Source organism: Culex quinquefasciatus, chromosome 3 (assembly GCF_015732765.1).
Source record: "Culex quinquefasciatus strain JHB chromosome 3, VPISU_Cqui_1.0_pri_paternal, whole genome shotgun sequence".
Lineage (NCBI taxonomy): Eukaryota > Metazoa > Arthropoda > Insecta > Diptera > Culicidae > Culex > Culex quinquefasciatus.
The window spans coordinates 194,456,636-194,472,869 of NC_051863.1; the positions used below are offsets into that span (position 1 = coordinate 194,456,636).

At 36.0% G+C, this 16,234-nt stretch overlaps 2 protein-coding genes across 4 annotated transcripts in view; both read right to left on the minus strand.

Moving 5' to 3' along the window:
- Positions 1–1,681: 1,681 nt before the first annotated feature.
- The window catches only part of LOC6051672 (potassium voltage-gated channel subfamily H member 2), a 148,763-nt gene continuing 134,210 nt past the window's right edge, over positions 1,682–16,234 (minus strand). For all 3 annotated transcript variants that reach the window (XM_038259125.1, XM_038259126.1, XM_038259123.1), the window contains 3 exons: positions 15,795–16,220; positions 3,247–3,358; positions 1,682–3,179 (listed from right to left, as the gene is read on the minus strand). In XM_038259125.1, the coding sequence (XP_038115053.1) occupies positions 3,141–3,179; positions 3,247–3,358; positions 15,795–16,220 (577 nt within the window). In that variant the 3' untranslated portion in view covers positions 1,682–3,140. The remainder of the gene's footprint in view (positions 3,180–3,246; positions 3,359–15,794; positions 16,221–16,234) is intronic.
- Positions 8,828–10,073, minus strand: LOC119768675. Its single transcript, XM_038259137.1, has 2 exons — positions 9,143–10,073; positions 8,828–9,083 (listed from the first exon to the last, which is right to left on the minus strand). The coding sequence occupies exons 1-2, from the start codon at positions 9,277–9,279 to the stop codon at positions 8,885–8,887; spliced, it is 336 nt and encodes a 111-aa protein (XP_038115065.1). The 5' UTR covers positions 9,280–10,073; the 3' UTR covers positions 8,828–8,884.

The following is a 16,234-nucleotide window of genomic DNA, read 5'->3' on the forward strand; positions in this document are numbered from 1 at the left end:
CACCGTTTCAGGCTGCAAATTATTGAAAAACACCTCTTTTTTCGCATGTTCAAAAATGGAAGGGGTCGTACCGCCCCTCCGTCACGAGATATCAAAAAATGGACCTCAGATTCGTGATCAGGGACAAAAGTTACCCCTTAGGACAAAGTTTCACGCAAATCGAAGAGGGGTCGGGGCAACTGCTGTGTGAGTTGGCAGAGAATTACCCAGTAGGATACCTTTAAATTTATTGGTATTTCCAGTTTACATTTCTTATTGAATGAGGTTTTGATTTAATCTTGCTTTTAAGTTGCTTTTCTAGGCAATTCAATCTGATTTGTCTTTATCAAAAATCATTTTGTCTGCGATTTTTACCAACTTGAAATAATGATTTTTGTGTGGGGTTTCAAATGAAACATGACACGCATTCTGACTAAAGTTGCAAACTTTTATGTAATCTGAAATTTTGCAAGAAACACAATAAACCTGTGATAATTTGAAAATTATAGCAATGGCTTACACAGTTTATATGCGCAACAAATTTTACGTTTACAGAATTAGTCTATAATAATAAATTAATTGATTAATATCCAATGAAAATAAAGTATCGAATAATTTATATTTGACAATTTCCAAAATAAATATTGTTACTGTATTGTTATGCTTTTTGTTATATCTTGAAGATTTATTGTTTATTTTTTCTCAATGAATCAAAATATGTTTTTCTTAGTCAATAGTTTGATATTTTTGGTTTGATTATTTTATTAGATAACAAATGGCGATCGTTTGAGAATATGGAAAACTCGACATTTTTTAAAATGGGATTTGAGTGATCACCCTGTCATTTTCTAATTTTCAACTACAGTAGTTGTTCGGTAACTGGGCGCTGTTTAACTGGGCTGCTTTTTAATTGGGCGCTCGATAATTGAGCCGTAGCCCAGTTAAAAAGCAGACAAACGTCAAAGAACTAAAACAAACCTTAAAGACCAAGGGGTTAATGGATGCAAAAATCATGTTCAAGAAATAAATCTTTTTTAAAGTTTTTTTTTTTAATTTCAAGTCACAATTTAAGAAATATGAAAAGTAAGCATTGCATATAAATTTGATTACCTTTTATTACATAAGGAAAAAATTATTCATTGGTGGTCCCCTCGTTATTTTCCATTCAGCCCAGTTAGCGAGCAGCATTCGGTGTTATAAATATAATTATACGGAAAAATACTTCTTTGTACTTTGTTCCAAAGATATGAATCATTTCACAAGCGTGTTTAGCGAAATTGTGATAACTAAAGTTCAAGATTTAAAAAAAGATATTTTCGACAAAAAAAAAGAGGTAAATATGTCCATATAGATTTTTTATTGATTTTGAGATAAACATTACAATAGAAGAAAAAATCGTGACGTAAGAAATGAACTCAAATCACTCAAAATTCATTTTGTGAGTGACTTAAACAGTTTGGCATTGTTTGACAGCTACTTTGTCCCCAGTTTTCTGTGGGAGAGAAAAATTCCTAGCCTCAAAATTTTGTTGCAGGTTGCTTTCTCCTCTAAAGTGGTGTTTTACATGCGAAACCAGGCCGACTGGGATGAGAGGCAATCAGTTTTTACTAAACTAAAAAAGAAACAAAAAAAAAAAACATCAACAAAACAATACAATTGGGTTGTGATATTTCCGTCTTTTGAAAATTCAAACAAAGTCCGCTCGATTTTTCGTAAGGTATATTTTCCGTACATTTTCTATAAACTTTTAACCTTTATTTTCCTCAGTTCTTTCAATGCATTGTTGTGTTTGCGTGTTTGTGTTTGTATGTGTGTGTGTGTGTGTGTGTGTTATTGTAACCTGGTGTTTGTGTTAGTGACTTTTGTGTTAGTGTGTGTATTTTGGCTGCCAAAGCATTCGCTGCAAACTTAAAAAGTATCCTAAAATGTTCTAAACGCCCACCCACCCTCTTTGGTGGGGGTGGGCAACCAAAACTTTTTAATCTCTTTTCTATGCACAGATAGAGAGAAGAAAACTGAAATTGCTTCATCTTTTCACTTTGCTGCCTGCGGGGCCTTTCTTTTATTGCTGTTTTTTTGTTTGTTTGCTGCTGTCGCTGGTGTGGGTGAGCAATTGTGTGTGTGTGTTTGTGTATTTTTTTTCTGAAGGAAATCCGTGTGACTAGTTCGATTTGCCTGGTGAGATTAATGCCCTAGCTTCTAAGAAGCACTTTGCGGTTTCTTTCCCCTTTTCCCCTCCCCGATTTGTTTCATTTTTTGCTTCTTTTCTATCACTGTGTGCAACTCTTTCCTAGGAAAAAAAGAAGCGTTTCTCCGTTTAGTCTATAACCAATTTCCCGCCTTGATTTTGGAAAATTAATCTCGATGAACTGCGCTAAAACAAATTGACTAACTTATTTCACTTTATTTTTGTTTCGTTTTTCAAACAGCTTGCTTTCCTAATATAAAGTACGACCTAAGAGGAAAAAGTGAAAAATTGCGTCTACGAAAATGACAAACTCATCTTCGAAATTGAGATTTTACTTACGTTTAAATCGTCTTTGTGTGTGTTTGTGTGTGAGTGTGTGTTTGTGTGTATTTTTCCTCCTTTTTTTAACTTTGTCTTATTCATTCATCCTTTTTTGCTTCTGCTGCTGCTGCTGCTTCTTCTTGAGTTGGCTTGCGTTTAACGTACAACTTGATAACAAGAGAGATATCCGATGAAACCTAGAGGCTGGAGCTGGTTTTTTTTCCTTTAAAGCACCCATCCAGCTTAAGTTCATCGCTTTGCTATAAACACTGCGCGCGCGGGATTTCTTAACTAGTTGCGATTTGTTTTGCTGGTAATATTTGCTTTGTTTTTGTTTTCATCGTAAAAATCTGCTGATATCTCGTATAAATTTTTTATGTTCATTATTTATATGAAAAAATGTACAATAGTTGTGTTTGTGAGTGTGTGTCTTTTTGCTCTGCATTAATGTCGCTAGTCTCGATCAAGCTAATCAAAGATGAACGTATATGAAATAACCTCCAAAGCAGTTTAGTATGTACACACTAACGTTAAACGACTCCCCTCGGCGGCGAGAGGAGCTAAAGTTTCTGTATTTCTGTGGTTGGTCTGCCAGCATCATCATCATCATCATCTGGCAGCGACACTTCTTCTCGTCATTCTACAGTAAGCGTTATTGAGGCTTCTCCTGACCGGTGGAGTGTTTGCTGTCCTGGAAAATATAAGCAGGAAAATCAGTTGAGAATTTCGTTACAATTAAGTGTCACCAATCAACTCACTTGGTCAATTTCGTCCAACGACTCGAGCTTGGCGATTGGGGCGAAAATGTTCCAGTTGTGGCCCTCCGGGGTATCGTCCATGGGTTGATTAAATGATGAAAATTTTGAGCACCTGGAAGAGAAAGAATGGGATCGGCATAAAACATTAGCTTACATAAATGAAACAAACCATATTTTTTAAAAATTTATTGCAAAACACAAACTAGAAGGCCTTCAGCACTTAAATCCTAAAAAGGTGCCTTTGGAAAAAATCCATTCCGCCCTGTCTAAATATTTTTGAAAAAATTATGGTACACGACCCAAAACCCCTCGAGTTGAATCTGCGCAGAAATTGTGTTGGTCGGTGTAATCACAGAAACCAAAAATATAACAAAAATCGACATTTTGACACTTTGGCTTGATTCTGAGGGCAGATTCCGATTCAGCCGATAAAATTACATGGATAAAAACTAACTTAATCCAATAATGTGGTTGATGCCTTCCTCACTTTTTACCAACAATGAGTAATATGAGTGGTTTGGACACATATTTCAGCTATTTTTTTGAATCCAGAAAAAAACGTACACACATATAACTTAAGTAATCATAACTCGAGACAAGGTTGCCAGATCTTCAATGTTTTGGACTCATTGGAAAGGTTTTTTGATTACCTAACCAACGATGGGTCGGATGGTGGATCCGGACATAGTTTTCATGCATATAAGTGAGATCCGGATAAATGTGAAAACACATTTTTATATATAACTTTTGAACTACTTACTTATAACAAATTTTGATGTGATAACTTAAACTGTTATAACATTTACACACAAGATCCTCTGTAATTCTTTAAGAAAAATGTCGACTCGGTCCTAACCAGGTCCCAGCACCGAAAAGGACCTAATAAAAATAATTCTATGAAAAAAAAGTATTATTTTGTTGAATAACATTGATTTTTCCAACATCTTTGTATTTTCCAAATAAAAGAATAGAAGCTTCGAAACAACTTGTTGGGTTTTATAGTATTGTGATATTTGTTTGATTTATTCTCATAATACATTGATATCTCTTATAATTATTAACATTGATTATACATTTTTAACCATATATGATTATATTTCAAACGCCTAACCCCCCCAAAAAATACTAACCCCTCTCAAAAAATATCCCAGGGCCTTCATATATTTTATGGACTGGATGAGGGAGTCGTGGATCGCCTGGCCCAAGTCACATGAATTTCATTGTCAATTTAATCATATCATAACAAATGGTTGGATAGAAAAGGGTAATTCTCCGCCAACTCACACAGCAGTTGCCCCGACCCCTCTTCGATTTGCGTGAAACTTTGTCCTAAGGGGTAACTTTTGTCCCTGATCACGAATCCGAGGTCCGTTTTTTGATATCTCGTGAAGGAGGGGCGGTACGACCCCTTCCATTTTTGAACATGTGAAAAAAGAGGTGTTTTTCAACAATTTGCAGCCTGAAACGGTGATGAGATAGACATTTGGTGTCAAAGGGACTTTTATGTAAAATTAGACGCCCGATTTGATGGCGTACTCAGAATTCCGAAAAAACGTATTTTTCATCGAAAAAAACACTAAAAAAGTTTTAAAAATTCTCCCATTTTCCGTTACTCGACTGTAAAAAATTTTGGAACATGTCATTTTATGGGAAATTTAATGTACTTTTCGAATCTACATTGTCCCAGAAGGGTCATTTTTTCATTTAGAACAAAATTTTTCAATTTAAAATTTCGTGTTTTTTCTAACTTTGCAGGGATATTTTTTAAAGTGTAACAATGTTCTACAAAGTTGTAGAGCAGACAATTACAAAAATTTTGATGTATAGACACCCGAGCAGACGGAAATAACTTGGGAAGGTCAGTTTTTGATATTGTGAGAAGATCGAAATATGTTATTCGGATGATCGGATTAGTTGTTAAAATAACAAAAAATAATAACAAAGATTTGTTCGAAGAATAACTTAAACTGTTATTATGTTGTTATTGCAATAACAAACCAATAACACAGAAGGAATCATGAAGGAATAACAAGATTTGTTATTTTGTGCGGAGAGGTGGAGCAGCATAATAACAAAAATTGTTATTGAACTGGTATGTCTCCATAACAAAAAAAGTTATTGTTTTGGTTTATTTGTAATTTGCAAATAAACCTGCAGTTGCCATAACTCCTCTGTACTAGTCAGGGCTGCAGAGTCGGGTACCTCCAAGCGACTTTAAATCCATACTTTGAAGACAACTCCGACTCTGGATGCAGGATATGACGTCAACGACGACTTCAGCTCTCCAAAAATACCCGACTTCACAGATTCCGACTCCAAGTGAAAGTTGCTGAAAATTTGCTAAATCCGATGCAGTCTCCGAGGTCTCACTCCAGCTCGAACTTCAACGTCAGCTCCGACTTCCTGGCTCTGTGAAAATAATAACAGTTTTTGTTATTCAAACTTAAAAAATTCTCAATAAATAAATCAATTCCGTTAGAGAATATAACAAAATTTAAAAAAAATTAACTCTCAAAAGTTTATTTTATTGGATTAATTTTAGCTTGAAACCCCATTTCATGGTGAAATAAATGACCCCGATAAAATTGGTCAAAATTATTTCATAGCTCTAGCCAATTTTAGCAAAGTCCCTTAGGGGGTATATCAAATAATTAAAAAATCAACTTTCAAAATTTCAACTTTTTAGAATAATTTTAGCTTAAGGACCCCATTTCATGGCCAAAATAATGACCCTGACGAAATTGGTCAAAATTATCCCATAGTTCTAACCATGTTAAACAAAGTCCTTTAGGGGGTATATCAAATAATTAAAAAAAATCAACTTTCAAAATATCAACTTTTTAGAATAACTTTAGCTTAAGGACCTCATTTCATAGCCAAAATAATGACCATGACGAAATTGGTCAAAATTATCCCATAGTTCTAGCCAATTTTAGCAAAGTCCCTTAGGGGTTATATCAAATAATTTAAAAAATCAACTTTCAAAATATCAACTTTTTAGAATAACTTTAGCTTAAGGACCCCATTTCATAGCCAAAATAATGACCATGACGAAATTGGTCAAAATTATCCCATAGTTCTAGCCAATTTTAGCAAAGTCCCTTAGGGGGTATATCAAATAATTAAAAAAATCAACTTTCAAAATATCAACTTTTTAGAATAACTTTAGCTTAAGGACCCCATTTCATAGCCAAAATAATGACCACGACGAAATTGGTCAAAATTATCCCATAGTTCTAGCCAATTTTAGCAAAGTCCCTTAGGGGGTATATCAAATAATTAAAAAATCAACTTTCAAAATTTCAACTTTTAAGAATGATTTTAGCTTAAGGACCCCATTTCATGACCAAAATAATGATCCAGATGAAATTGGTCAAAATTATCCCATATTTCTAACCATTTTAAACAAAGTCCCTTAGGGGGTATATCAAATAATTAAAAAAAATCAACTTTCAAAATTTCTTCTTTTAAGAATAATTTTAGCTTAAGGACCCCATTTCATGACCAAAATAATGATCCGGCCGAAATTAGTCAAAATTATCCCAAAGATCTAAACATATTTAACAAAATAAAAAATAATAACAGATTGTGTTATGGACACTTAGAAACTTTTCCATTTATGCGATTTATGGTAATTTTATTTCTAAGTCAGTATACCGAACGAATAACAAATTTTGTTATTAGGAGAGTTTTTGAAATGTATAACATTTCCTCTTATTAGCGTGTTATTAATTATTTTCAATATAATATCACTTCAATACCAAATTTTGTTATTTTATCAGAAACTGTTATTATTTTTTCTTCTTGAAGTTGAACTTCAGGATAAAATAATACCACTTTTTGTTATTTTAACAGGATTTGTTATTGAAATATTATTAATTTTGTTATTACCGTCTGCCCGGGCATAAGGGGTTTGCTTATAAACATCACGAGTTATCGCGATTTTATGAAAAAAAGTTTTGAAAAAGTTGGTCGTCATCGATCATGGCCATTCATGGTCACCCGTGACAGACACGGACGACGAAACCCGGGCAGACGGTAATAACAAAAATCATGACATTTCAATAACATTTTTTGTTAAAATAACAGAAACTGTTATTGAATATTCTTGTAAATAATTTTTGGAAGAAAAAATAATAACAGTTTCTGTTATTTTAACAAAAAATGTTATTGGGATGGTATTCAATTGGAAATGTGGAATAAGATAACAATAACAGTTTAAGTTATGTTTTTCCATTTAATTCCATAATAACAGGAACCGTTATTGGTTTGATATTCCATTTGAAATATGAAATAAGATGATAATAACAGTTTAAGTTATGTTTCTCTGTTTAATTGCATAATAACAGGAACTGTTATTGGTTTGATATTCCATTGGAAATGAGAAATAAGACGATAATAACAATTTTAGTTATTTTTTTCATATTCGACCGTAACAAAAAAATATTACATTTTGTTTTTGTAACAAAATAATTACTGAATCTGTTTAATAGATAAAATAATTAAGAAGCATCAGATTGAATTCTAGATTAAATTTTCAAAAGGTCCTATCTGCATAGGAAACCCATGACTCATAGGTTGTTTTGAAAATTTACTCTAGAATTAAATTAATGTAAAATTAAAATCATATTTTTTTGATATTCCTGGACTTTGCCAATTTGTTTAGTCCGCCTAGTTTAGCCAAATATTTTCGAATTATTTGGAGATTCCATTTTCAACCATTAGGTGCATTGAACATGATTTGCCCATGATTCACAAGTATTCTGTACAAAAAAACGTCCGTGCATTCTAAACCCTGTACACTGAAACCCCGTTGGTTTGACACCAATTGTTGTTAAAAGAAAGGGTCACTTTTTAGTCTGTCCCCCATTTTACATAAGCTTACACTTACTGCCAAACATTTGGTTTGAGTTCCGTGTTAAAAAGTGACAGTTCGTTACTGTTAACAGTGGCAAATTTAGTTTGACTTTGTCAAACCAACGCTGTAAATACTAAAAAGTGTCAAACGAAAAAGTGACCAACCACCGAGGGTACTCCCAGTTTTGAGGCAAGACAGTGGAAAAAAAACGAACGAGTTTGAACACAAATAAAATTAAACAAAAGTTTATTACACTTAACTTGAGTTTGTTTGATTTGTCACAATACTTCAATAAAATTTTAATTGGACTAAATTGAAAACTCGGAAATGAAGAAAATCGATTGTGCACGGAGAACTGCAGCGAACATAAATATAATTAAAGAAAAAAAGTATTGGTTTTGAAATTTTCTTTATTTATTTTCTTTATTCATAAAAACTGATATTTTCTTATATTATAAATTAAGGTATTTATGTTTTTTCCTAAACCGACCGGTAATTGCCAGTGTGCATAACAAGTTTGGGCACTTTTTCCGAATTCGGTTCATCCGCCATAGTGGCCATAAGTTTCTGCAAGTTCACTGGTAATTTCCCCCTAACTTGTCCATGTTTCAGCGGTGTATGCACTTCGGAAGGAATCGGTCAAGGAAAATTTCAAATGGGCAGCAGCGGCAGCGAAAGCAAGCCAGAGAGGGTGAAGAAAAGCCCCAAGAAATCGCTCCCTCTCATTTGTTCTGCTGTTCGTAAAGCTGTTTCTTGACCCCTTTCCTTCCGATCTGCGTACTAGCCCTTCGAAAGGACGTCATCCGGATTCTGCGGACAGTCACTATCTTGCTCCCCGACCAGTGTTGACACCTTCACAATTTTCTCCCGGATCGCGTTCCAGATTCTTGCAATCTTGGGTGGATTCCTAAACCGTGGATTCTGTCCTTGCTGTTGGCCACTTTCAAGTCGGTGATAGTTGCTCTCGGTGCTTGGACGGCTGCAGAAGAGAAATGCAGAGTTGTGAAATTAACCTTACTTTTAAATTTTATTACTTACCCATTTTCATAACTTGAGTGTAATGCCCATCGAACTGTCAATTCTTCACCCTTCAGATTGCTCGAAAACTGCCCAAGGCCCAAGGATTGACCACATCCGACAAAAATAGTTTCTGGTAGTCCTAATTTGTTCAGCATCAGCGTGTTCACGTCGATCTCTGACAGTCAGTCTGGACATTGGCCCGCGTCTCGGTGCTGGTAGGGTAACCGTATCAATCACGACCATCGTGTCCTCTCCGGGTCGACTTGTTTGAACAAGACACGTACACCAACACCATCAGCCTAGTCCGTGAACGCCAAAATCCGACCCATCGCGATTCCAATCTCACTCGCGATACGCGCTATACGGTTCATCGCAAACCACCGCGATCTTTGGCCACTGATGCTGATGGGAACTCTCGAGCAGTTAGCGATTTGGGCTGAGATCGTTCTTGCGGTCCGCCCCGAGGCCGTGATTTTCGCCAGCTGCTGGAACAGGCTGCACGAGCTGCGCAGAATCGAGGTAATCGCTAAACCAAGCTTAATCCGGCGGTACAACGTTGGTTCTGACGCGAGCACTTGTCGTTGCGGTACTTTTTTGCCGGACGAAATTGTTTGCCGTAGTAGGTCCAGCCGGCACGGAATCGTCTACCTTTCGTTGTTTACATCAGGACAGTGACAGTTGTGGTCGCGGGTGCCCGCTGAGAAATGTAACGCCCCGGTCGGCCTTCATCAGCTCCAGTTTTTTCAACCTTCAGGCTTATCGGAGCGTTTTATTTCTCAGAGGGTGGAATAGTGGGACTGAGTAACGGGATCTTTCAAAATCGAAGTGACGCATTCGCAAATGACGTTGCGTTTTATGTTTCTTGCCGTTCTGTGATACTTGCATGCAAGTATTTCTAGCAAAACAATGTAAATGGGTCATTGTTTGGTCATTGCCGAAGTGTAATAGAGTCAATCCTGCTCATTCCTTATGTAAACATCAACTTACTTGAGCAGGATAGACTCTTTGTTTACACTTCGACATTGGCCCATTTACATTGTTTTGCTTGGTTTTTGGATTGATTGTTTCGCCCTTATTCACCCAATTAGCATAATTTCTACACTAAACCTCATTTAAATCTAGTCAAAGAAAAAAAAAAAAAACATAGTTCGAGTTTTAAAACAAGTTTGTAAAATAATTCCAATCAAAATAAAGAGAATCCAAAACTAAATAACTAATAAAATCATTTCAACACAATACTAACAATAACAAACTAAACACAATTTAAAAATATTTTTATTTTGACTAAACTTTGCGCAAACGTTATTTGTGAACGCCCCCTGAAACGTCAACAGCTGAGCGCAGTAGGCATTTGTTTTTGTCTAGTTTGCGTCGTCGCGGCAGACGTCCGGGAGTGAGGAGCACCGTTTTGTGTTTTGTTTATTGTTCGTGGGTGTTATTTGTTGTGTTAATTTTGTTCTACCAATGCAATCGCAGAAGGTGGTCTTTTGGCATTCCGGATTCTGATCCAAATGGAGCCACAGCAGGAAGGTGGTAAGAACCGTGGCAAAAGAAAGCCACAAGACAGTCAACAGCAGCAACAACACCATGAACCTGGTAGCGGCGGAGACCACTCCGGAGGTCCACAGCAGTAACAAGTGGTCAGCAGCAGCAGCATCCTCTACAAGTTCAAGGTCAACAGCAAGGACAAGTAAGAGTTTTTTTGTTTACCTTATTGTTTGCCTTAAATAAACTTACAAAAAATATTTTTATCTTCCAGGCAAATACAGCAGCAACAAATCCAGTCCAAACCACCATCGGAACCGGCTTCTGAATCCGGCGGGTCTCAACAGTGTGGGGATTTTCTCCAGAACATGCAACAGCAGCAGCAGCAGCAACAGGTGTCATAACCTGCTCCTGCACCGGTTCAAGCTGAGCCCCTGAAACAAGCTCAGAGCCAACAGCAGAAGGGAGGTAGTGGCAGTGGAATTTATAAGTAAGTAAATGTTTTCTAAATGTACTGCAACTTACTGTGCAATGATTGAAACTTTATTTTCTGACAGACAAAAATAACAGCATAAAAAACAGGAGCAGCAAGAGTTGGAAAAACCGCACAGCAACCTCAGCAACCACTGGCAGCTGCCCACTTCCGTTCACCGTTCCCCATCCACCGTCAGGCCTCAGGCAGGCATCTGCCGACCCATGGCCTAATCCGTGGCGTCGAATAGGATCTGTCCGGCAGGAAGATCGACAAGGGAAGCGAAAAATTTGCTGCTGGTAGGTGAATTTCTTGGGCTGCTGGAGTTGAGTGTAAGTTGTTGATGGACCAAATGTGCGATTTGACGGCTGCCTAAATCATCCGGAACAGGACCACAACTCGTCAAACTACTTCGCGTCCAGAACCTTTCTACAGATAGTCCGGGATCAAGGCAACCAAATAACTGGAGAAAGCGCTGAATCCGCGAATGCTGTTCCAGAAAAGTAAGTCTTTTCAAAAGGGTAATCAATGAAAAATTCATAATTATTTTTGTTTTTTTTTTCAGAGATGCGATCATCGAAATGACGAAAGTTTCCCACCGATTGTTATCTGAATTTTTCTGTTGAGATGAATATCACCAGAACGACTACCGTCAGATAAGTGCCTTATTTGTATTTCTTTTAATAGAATGAGACACTTTGTGATATTTATATTTATTTTTAGGTTGAAATTCAACTATAACCAACAAGTGCAGCAAAAAAAACAGCCCAAAGGAAATAAGATGTTTGCCAGAGTAATGTGATACGAAGAGACGTAGTGATTTACGTAGTATTTTTTATTCGGAAACATTTTTCAGATAAGGTTGGATCTAATGGTACGTTCGTTTGCAGAGTCAGTGCGGAACTGAGTGCCGCACTCGTCGGTGCCAGTTTTGGTTTATTAGAGGAGAAAATCAACTCGCGACTAAATTTTTAGGCTAGGAATGTGATAAAATAATAACACTTTTTGTTATGCAATCAATCCTTATAAATAACAGTTTTTGTTATTTGGGTGCTCCCCATCTATTGCTCAGAATAACTAACCTTGTTATTCTATTGTTCTGGATTCTATGTTATTAGTATGTTATTGCAATAACAGAACAATAACAATTTCAGTTATTTTTCGAACAAATCTTTGTTATGGAAATTTGTTATTTTAACAACTAATCCGATCAACCCAATAACGGATTTTGATCTTCTCACAATATCAAAAACTGACCTTCCCAAGTTATTTCCGTCTGCTCGGGAACAAAGAGAAACGCTAAAAGTAACTTTTTCAAAACTTTTTTTCGTAAAATCGCGATAACTCGTGATGTTTATAAGCAAACCCCTTATGTCTATATATCAATTTTTTTGTAATTGTCTGCTCTACAACTTTGTAGAACATTGTTACACTCTAAAAAATAACCCTGCAAAGTTAGAAAAAAACACGAAATTTTAAAATGAAAAATTTTGTTCTAAATGAAAAAATGACCCTTCTGGGACAATGTAGATTCGAAAAGAACATTAAATTTCCCATAAAATGACATGTTCCAAAATTTTTTACAGTCTAGTAACGGAAAATGGGAGAATTTTTAAAACTTTTTTAGTGTTTTTTCGATGAAACATACGTTTATTCGGAATTCTGAGTACGCCATCAAATCGGGCGTCTAATTTTACATAAAAGTCCCTTTGACACCAAATTTCTATCTCATCACCGTTTCAGGCTGCAAATTGTTGAAAAACACCTCTTTTTTCGCATGTTCAAAAATGGAAGGAATCGTACCGCCCCTCCGTCACGAGATATCAAAAAACGGACCTCGGATTCGTGATCAGGGACAAAAGTTACCCCTTAAGACAAAGTTTCACGCAAATCGAAGAGGGGTCGGGGCAACTTTTCCCGATTTCGTGTGAGTTGGTAGAGAATTACCCAAAATGATAATCTTTTAAGGTCCTTAAGATATAAGTCGGTTACTAACCAAACCGTCTCAGTTGAAACATACTGTGGTCATGGCCAAGTCCTGCCAAGACGGGGGTACTAATACATACATACATACATACATACATACATAACTTAAACTGTTATTAAACTCTTATGCGAAAATGGATTTTGCATGAATATTCCATAACAATTTTTGTTATTTTAACAGTATTTGTTATTGAAATGGCATTAATTTTGTTATTACCGTCTGCCCACTCGATAATGACATTTGAGAAGGGCGCAAGTTTTTTTTTTTTAATATTTTTGTATTTCGTAATTTAAATATTTCTGTATCTCGAAGCCATTGCATCGTATCAAAAAGCGGTCAATGACAAACTTGTAGAAAATTTGACGGGCTTTCCGAAAAAAATACACTGAAAGAAAAAAACACGTCAAATTTGAAGGTGAGCCCACAATTTTTTTTCGTTCAAAATTTTTGTGAAAATAGCCTAAGATGTTACAAAAAGACTCACGAAAAATGCAGGATGGAGCAACTCTCCTAAAAAAATACAAAAATCATTTACTGAAACTGTTTTTTTTTCAAAAGTGCTCTAAACATCAAAATTTTCAAAAACCGAACACGAGAGTCAATTCTCCAGACAATTTTACATAAAAGTCTCCATATTGACCATTGTCCTTTGTCCAATCCTTGTGAAGTTACAGCGATTTTAAAAATAAAAATGTTGAAAAAGTAGGTTTTTTGATGGTTTTTGGTAATTTCTTTAAGACATACTTGATTTTTCTCTCTCGACAATATTTTTACCGGACAGCTCGTCCAATTTCCCATAAGTTTGTCTTTGACCACATTTCAATTGGATGTATGGGCTTACAGATATAAGCTAATAAAATTGCTCATAACCAAAAACATAATTTTTTTTCATTGTAGTATAGTAACCTGGACAGTAAATTAGCTTATATCTGTAAGCCCATACATCCAATTAAAATATGGTCAAAGACAAACTTATGGGAAGTTGGACGAGCTTTCCGGTAAAATATTTCCGAGAGTGAAAAATCAAGTCTGTCATATAGAAATTGCCAAAAACCATCAAAAAACCTATCTTTCAACATTTTTATTTTTAAAACCGCTGTAACTTCACAAGGATTGGACAAAGGAAAAGGGTCAATATGGAGACTATTATGTAAAATTGTCTGGAGAATCGACTCTCGTGTTCGGTTTTTGAAAATTTTGATGTTTAGAGCACTTTTGAAAAAAACAGTTTCAGTAAATGATTTTTTTTTATTTTTTAGGAGAGTTGCTCCATCCTGCATTTTTCGTGAGTCTTTTTGTAACATCTTAGGCTATTTTCATAAAAAATTTGAACGAAAATTAATCGTGGGCTCACCTTCAAATTTGACTTTTAAACTTAAAAATCAAAAAATCTCATGAATGTGGCGTGTTTTTTTCTTTCAGTGTATTTTTTCGGAAAGCCCGTCAAATTTCCTTCAAGTTTGTCTTTGACCACTTTTTGATACGATGCAATGGCTTCAAATACAGCAATATTAAAATTACGAAATACAAAAATATTTAAAACACTTACGCCCTTCTCAAATGTCTTTACTTGGTGTCAAAGGGACTTATATGTAAAATCAGACGCCCGATTTGATGGCGTACTCAGAATTCCGAAAAAACGTATTTTTCATCGAAAAAAACACTAATTTTTTTTAAAAAATTCTCTTACTTTCCGTTACTTGACTGTAAAAAAATTTGGAACATGTCATTTTATGGGAAATTTTATGTACTTTTCGAATCTACATTGACCCAGAAGGGTCATTTTTTATTTAGAACAAAATTTTTCATTTTGAAATTTCGTGTTTTTTTCGAACTTTGCAGGGTTATTTTTTAGAGTGTAACAATGTTCTACAAATTTTGATATATAGACATAAGGGGCTTGCTAATAAACATCACGAGTTATCGCGATTTTACGAAAAAAAGTTTTGAAAATATATAGACAAAGTTTCACGCAATTCGAAGAGGGGTCGCGGCAACTGCTGTGTGAGTTGGCGGAGAATTGCCCCTATTTGACATGGAATTGCTCAATAGCGACTTATGGTGGGTCTAGGAAGCCAAATTAAGAATTTCGTTTTTCGAGTGATTTTATAGCCTTTCCTCAGTAAGGTGAGAAAGGCAAAAAGGTTTGATAATGTTACCTTTTGTCTTTCCCTTTGTTTTGTCGTTCGTGATTTTTGGTAACCATCACTAGTTATAATGATTTTACGAATAAACCATTCACGAGAACTTGATTTCTCATATATTTATTTTTAATTGTCTGCTCTTCAACTCTGCAGAGCATTGTTACTCTAGAAAATAACCCTGCCTCATTACAAAAAACAAAAATGGGAAAAATGTTCTAAATTGACAAATTACCCTTTTGCAGTTACTGAAAAACATCTAATTTTTAAGTCAGCTAAAAAACGAAAGGGGTCGTTCAAACCCACCGTCAAGAAATATCGAATATCTGACAAAGAATGCATTTGAAGGGACTGAAAAAAATATTGAGAGATGCAGCTATATTGATATCTAGAAGATCAACAGCCAGACAGTCGACTGTAAAAAAAATGGAATTTATTCCAAATTCTGTTATTCTTTAGTTAGTTTAAGCTTCCTCATGAATTGATGATTTGCAGAAAAAAATATGGTGGGTATAATATTTACTTAAACTATACAAAAACATAATAAACATATTAAGTTTGCTGATGATTAAGATCCCTACTCACTTGAAAAGGCTTTTCTCGTTGGCGCACTCCGGCTGCGACACCGACCGCTGCACACTGGTTCCGCTGGCACGTTGCTGCATCTGCTGCTGTTGCTGGTGCTGTTGTTGCTGATGCTGGTGCTGGTGCGAGTGTTGCTGCTGATGTTGTGACCTGGTCATGGCCGCACCAGAGTCCCCGCCGCCGCCGGTCCCACCAACGCCACTGCCACACATGTCGAAGGAGAAGTCACTCTCGGACGGTTGGTACGAGGACATTGCCGTCTTGCCGGACTGCTGCATCTGCATCTGCTGCAACTGGTGCTGCTGGTGCATTTGCTGCTGCTGCTGATGGAGCAGGTCCAGAATCGTGCGAATGTCCTTCTTGAGGCTGCCCTCCAGGTTGTCTAGTCTTATCGTTAGCGCGGACAGCTGATTCGTTACCGATGATCTGGGCGAGAAAAA

What these genes read in the sequence shown, in the direction of transcription:
- LOC119768675 (XM_038259137.1), bottom strand. Translation starts at nt 9,279, where the DNA reads ATGCTGAACAAATTAGGACTACCAGAAACTATTTTTGTCGGATGTGGT. An exon ending in CACTCAAGTTATGAAAATGG is followed by an intron (nt 9,084 to 9,142) that starts GTAAGTAATAAA and finishes TCTCTTCTGCAG; the next exon opens with CCGTCCAAGCACCGAGAGCA.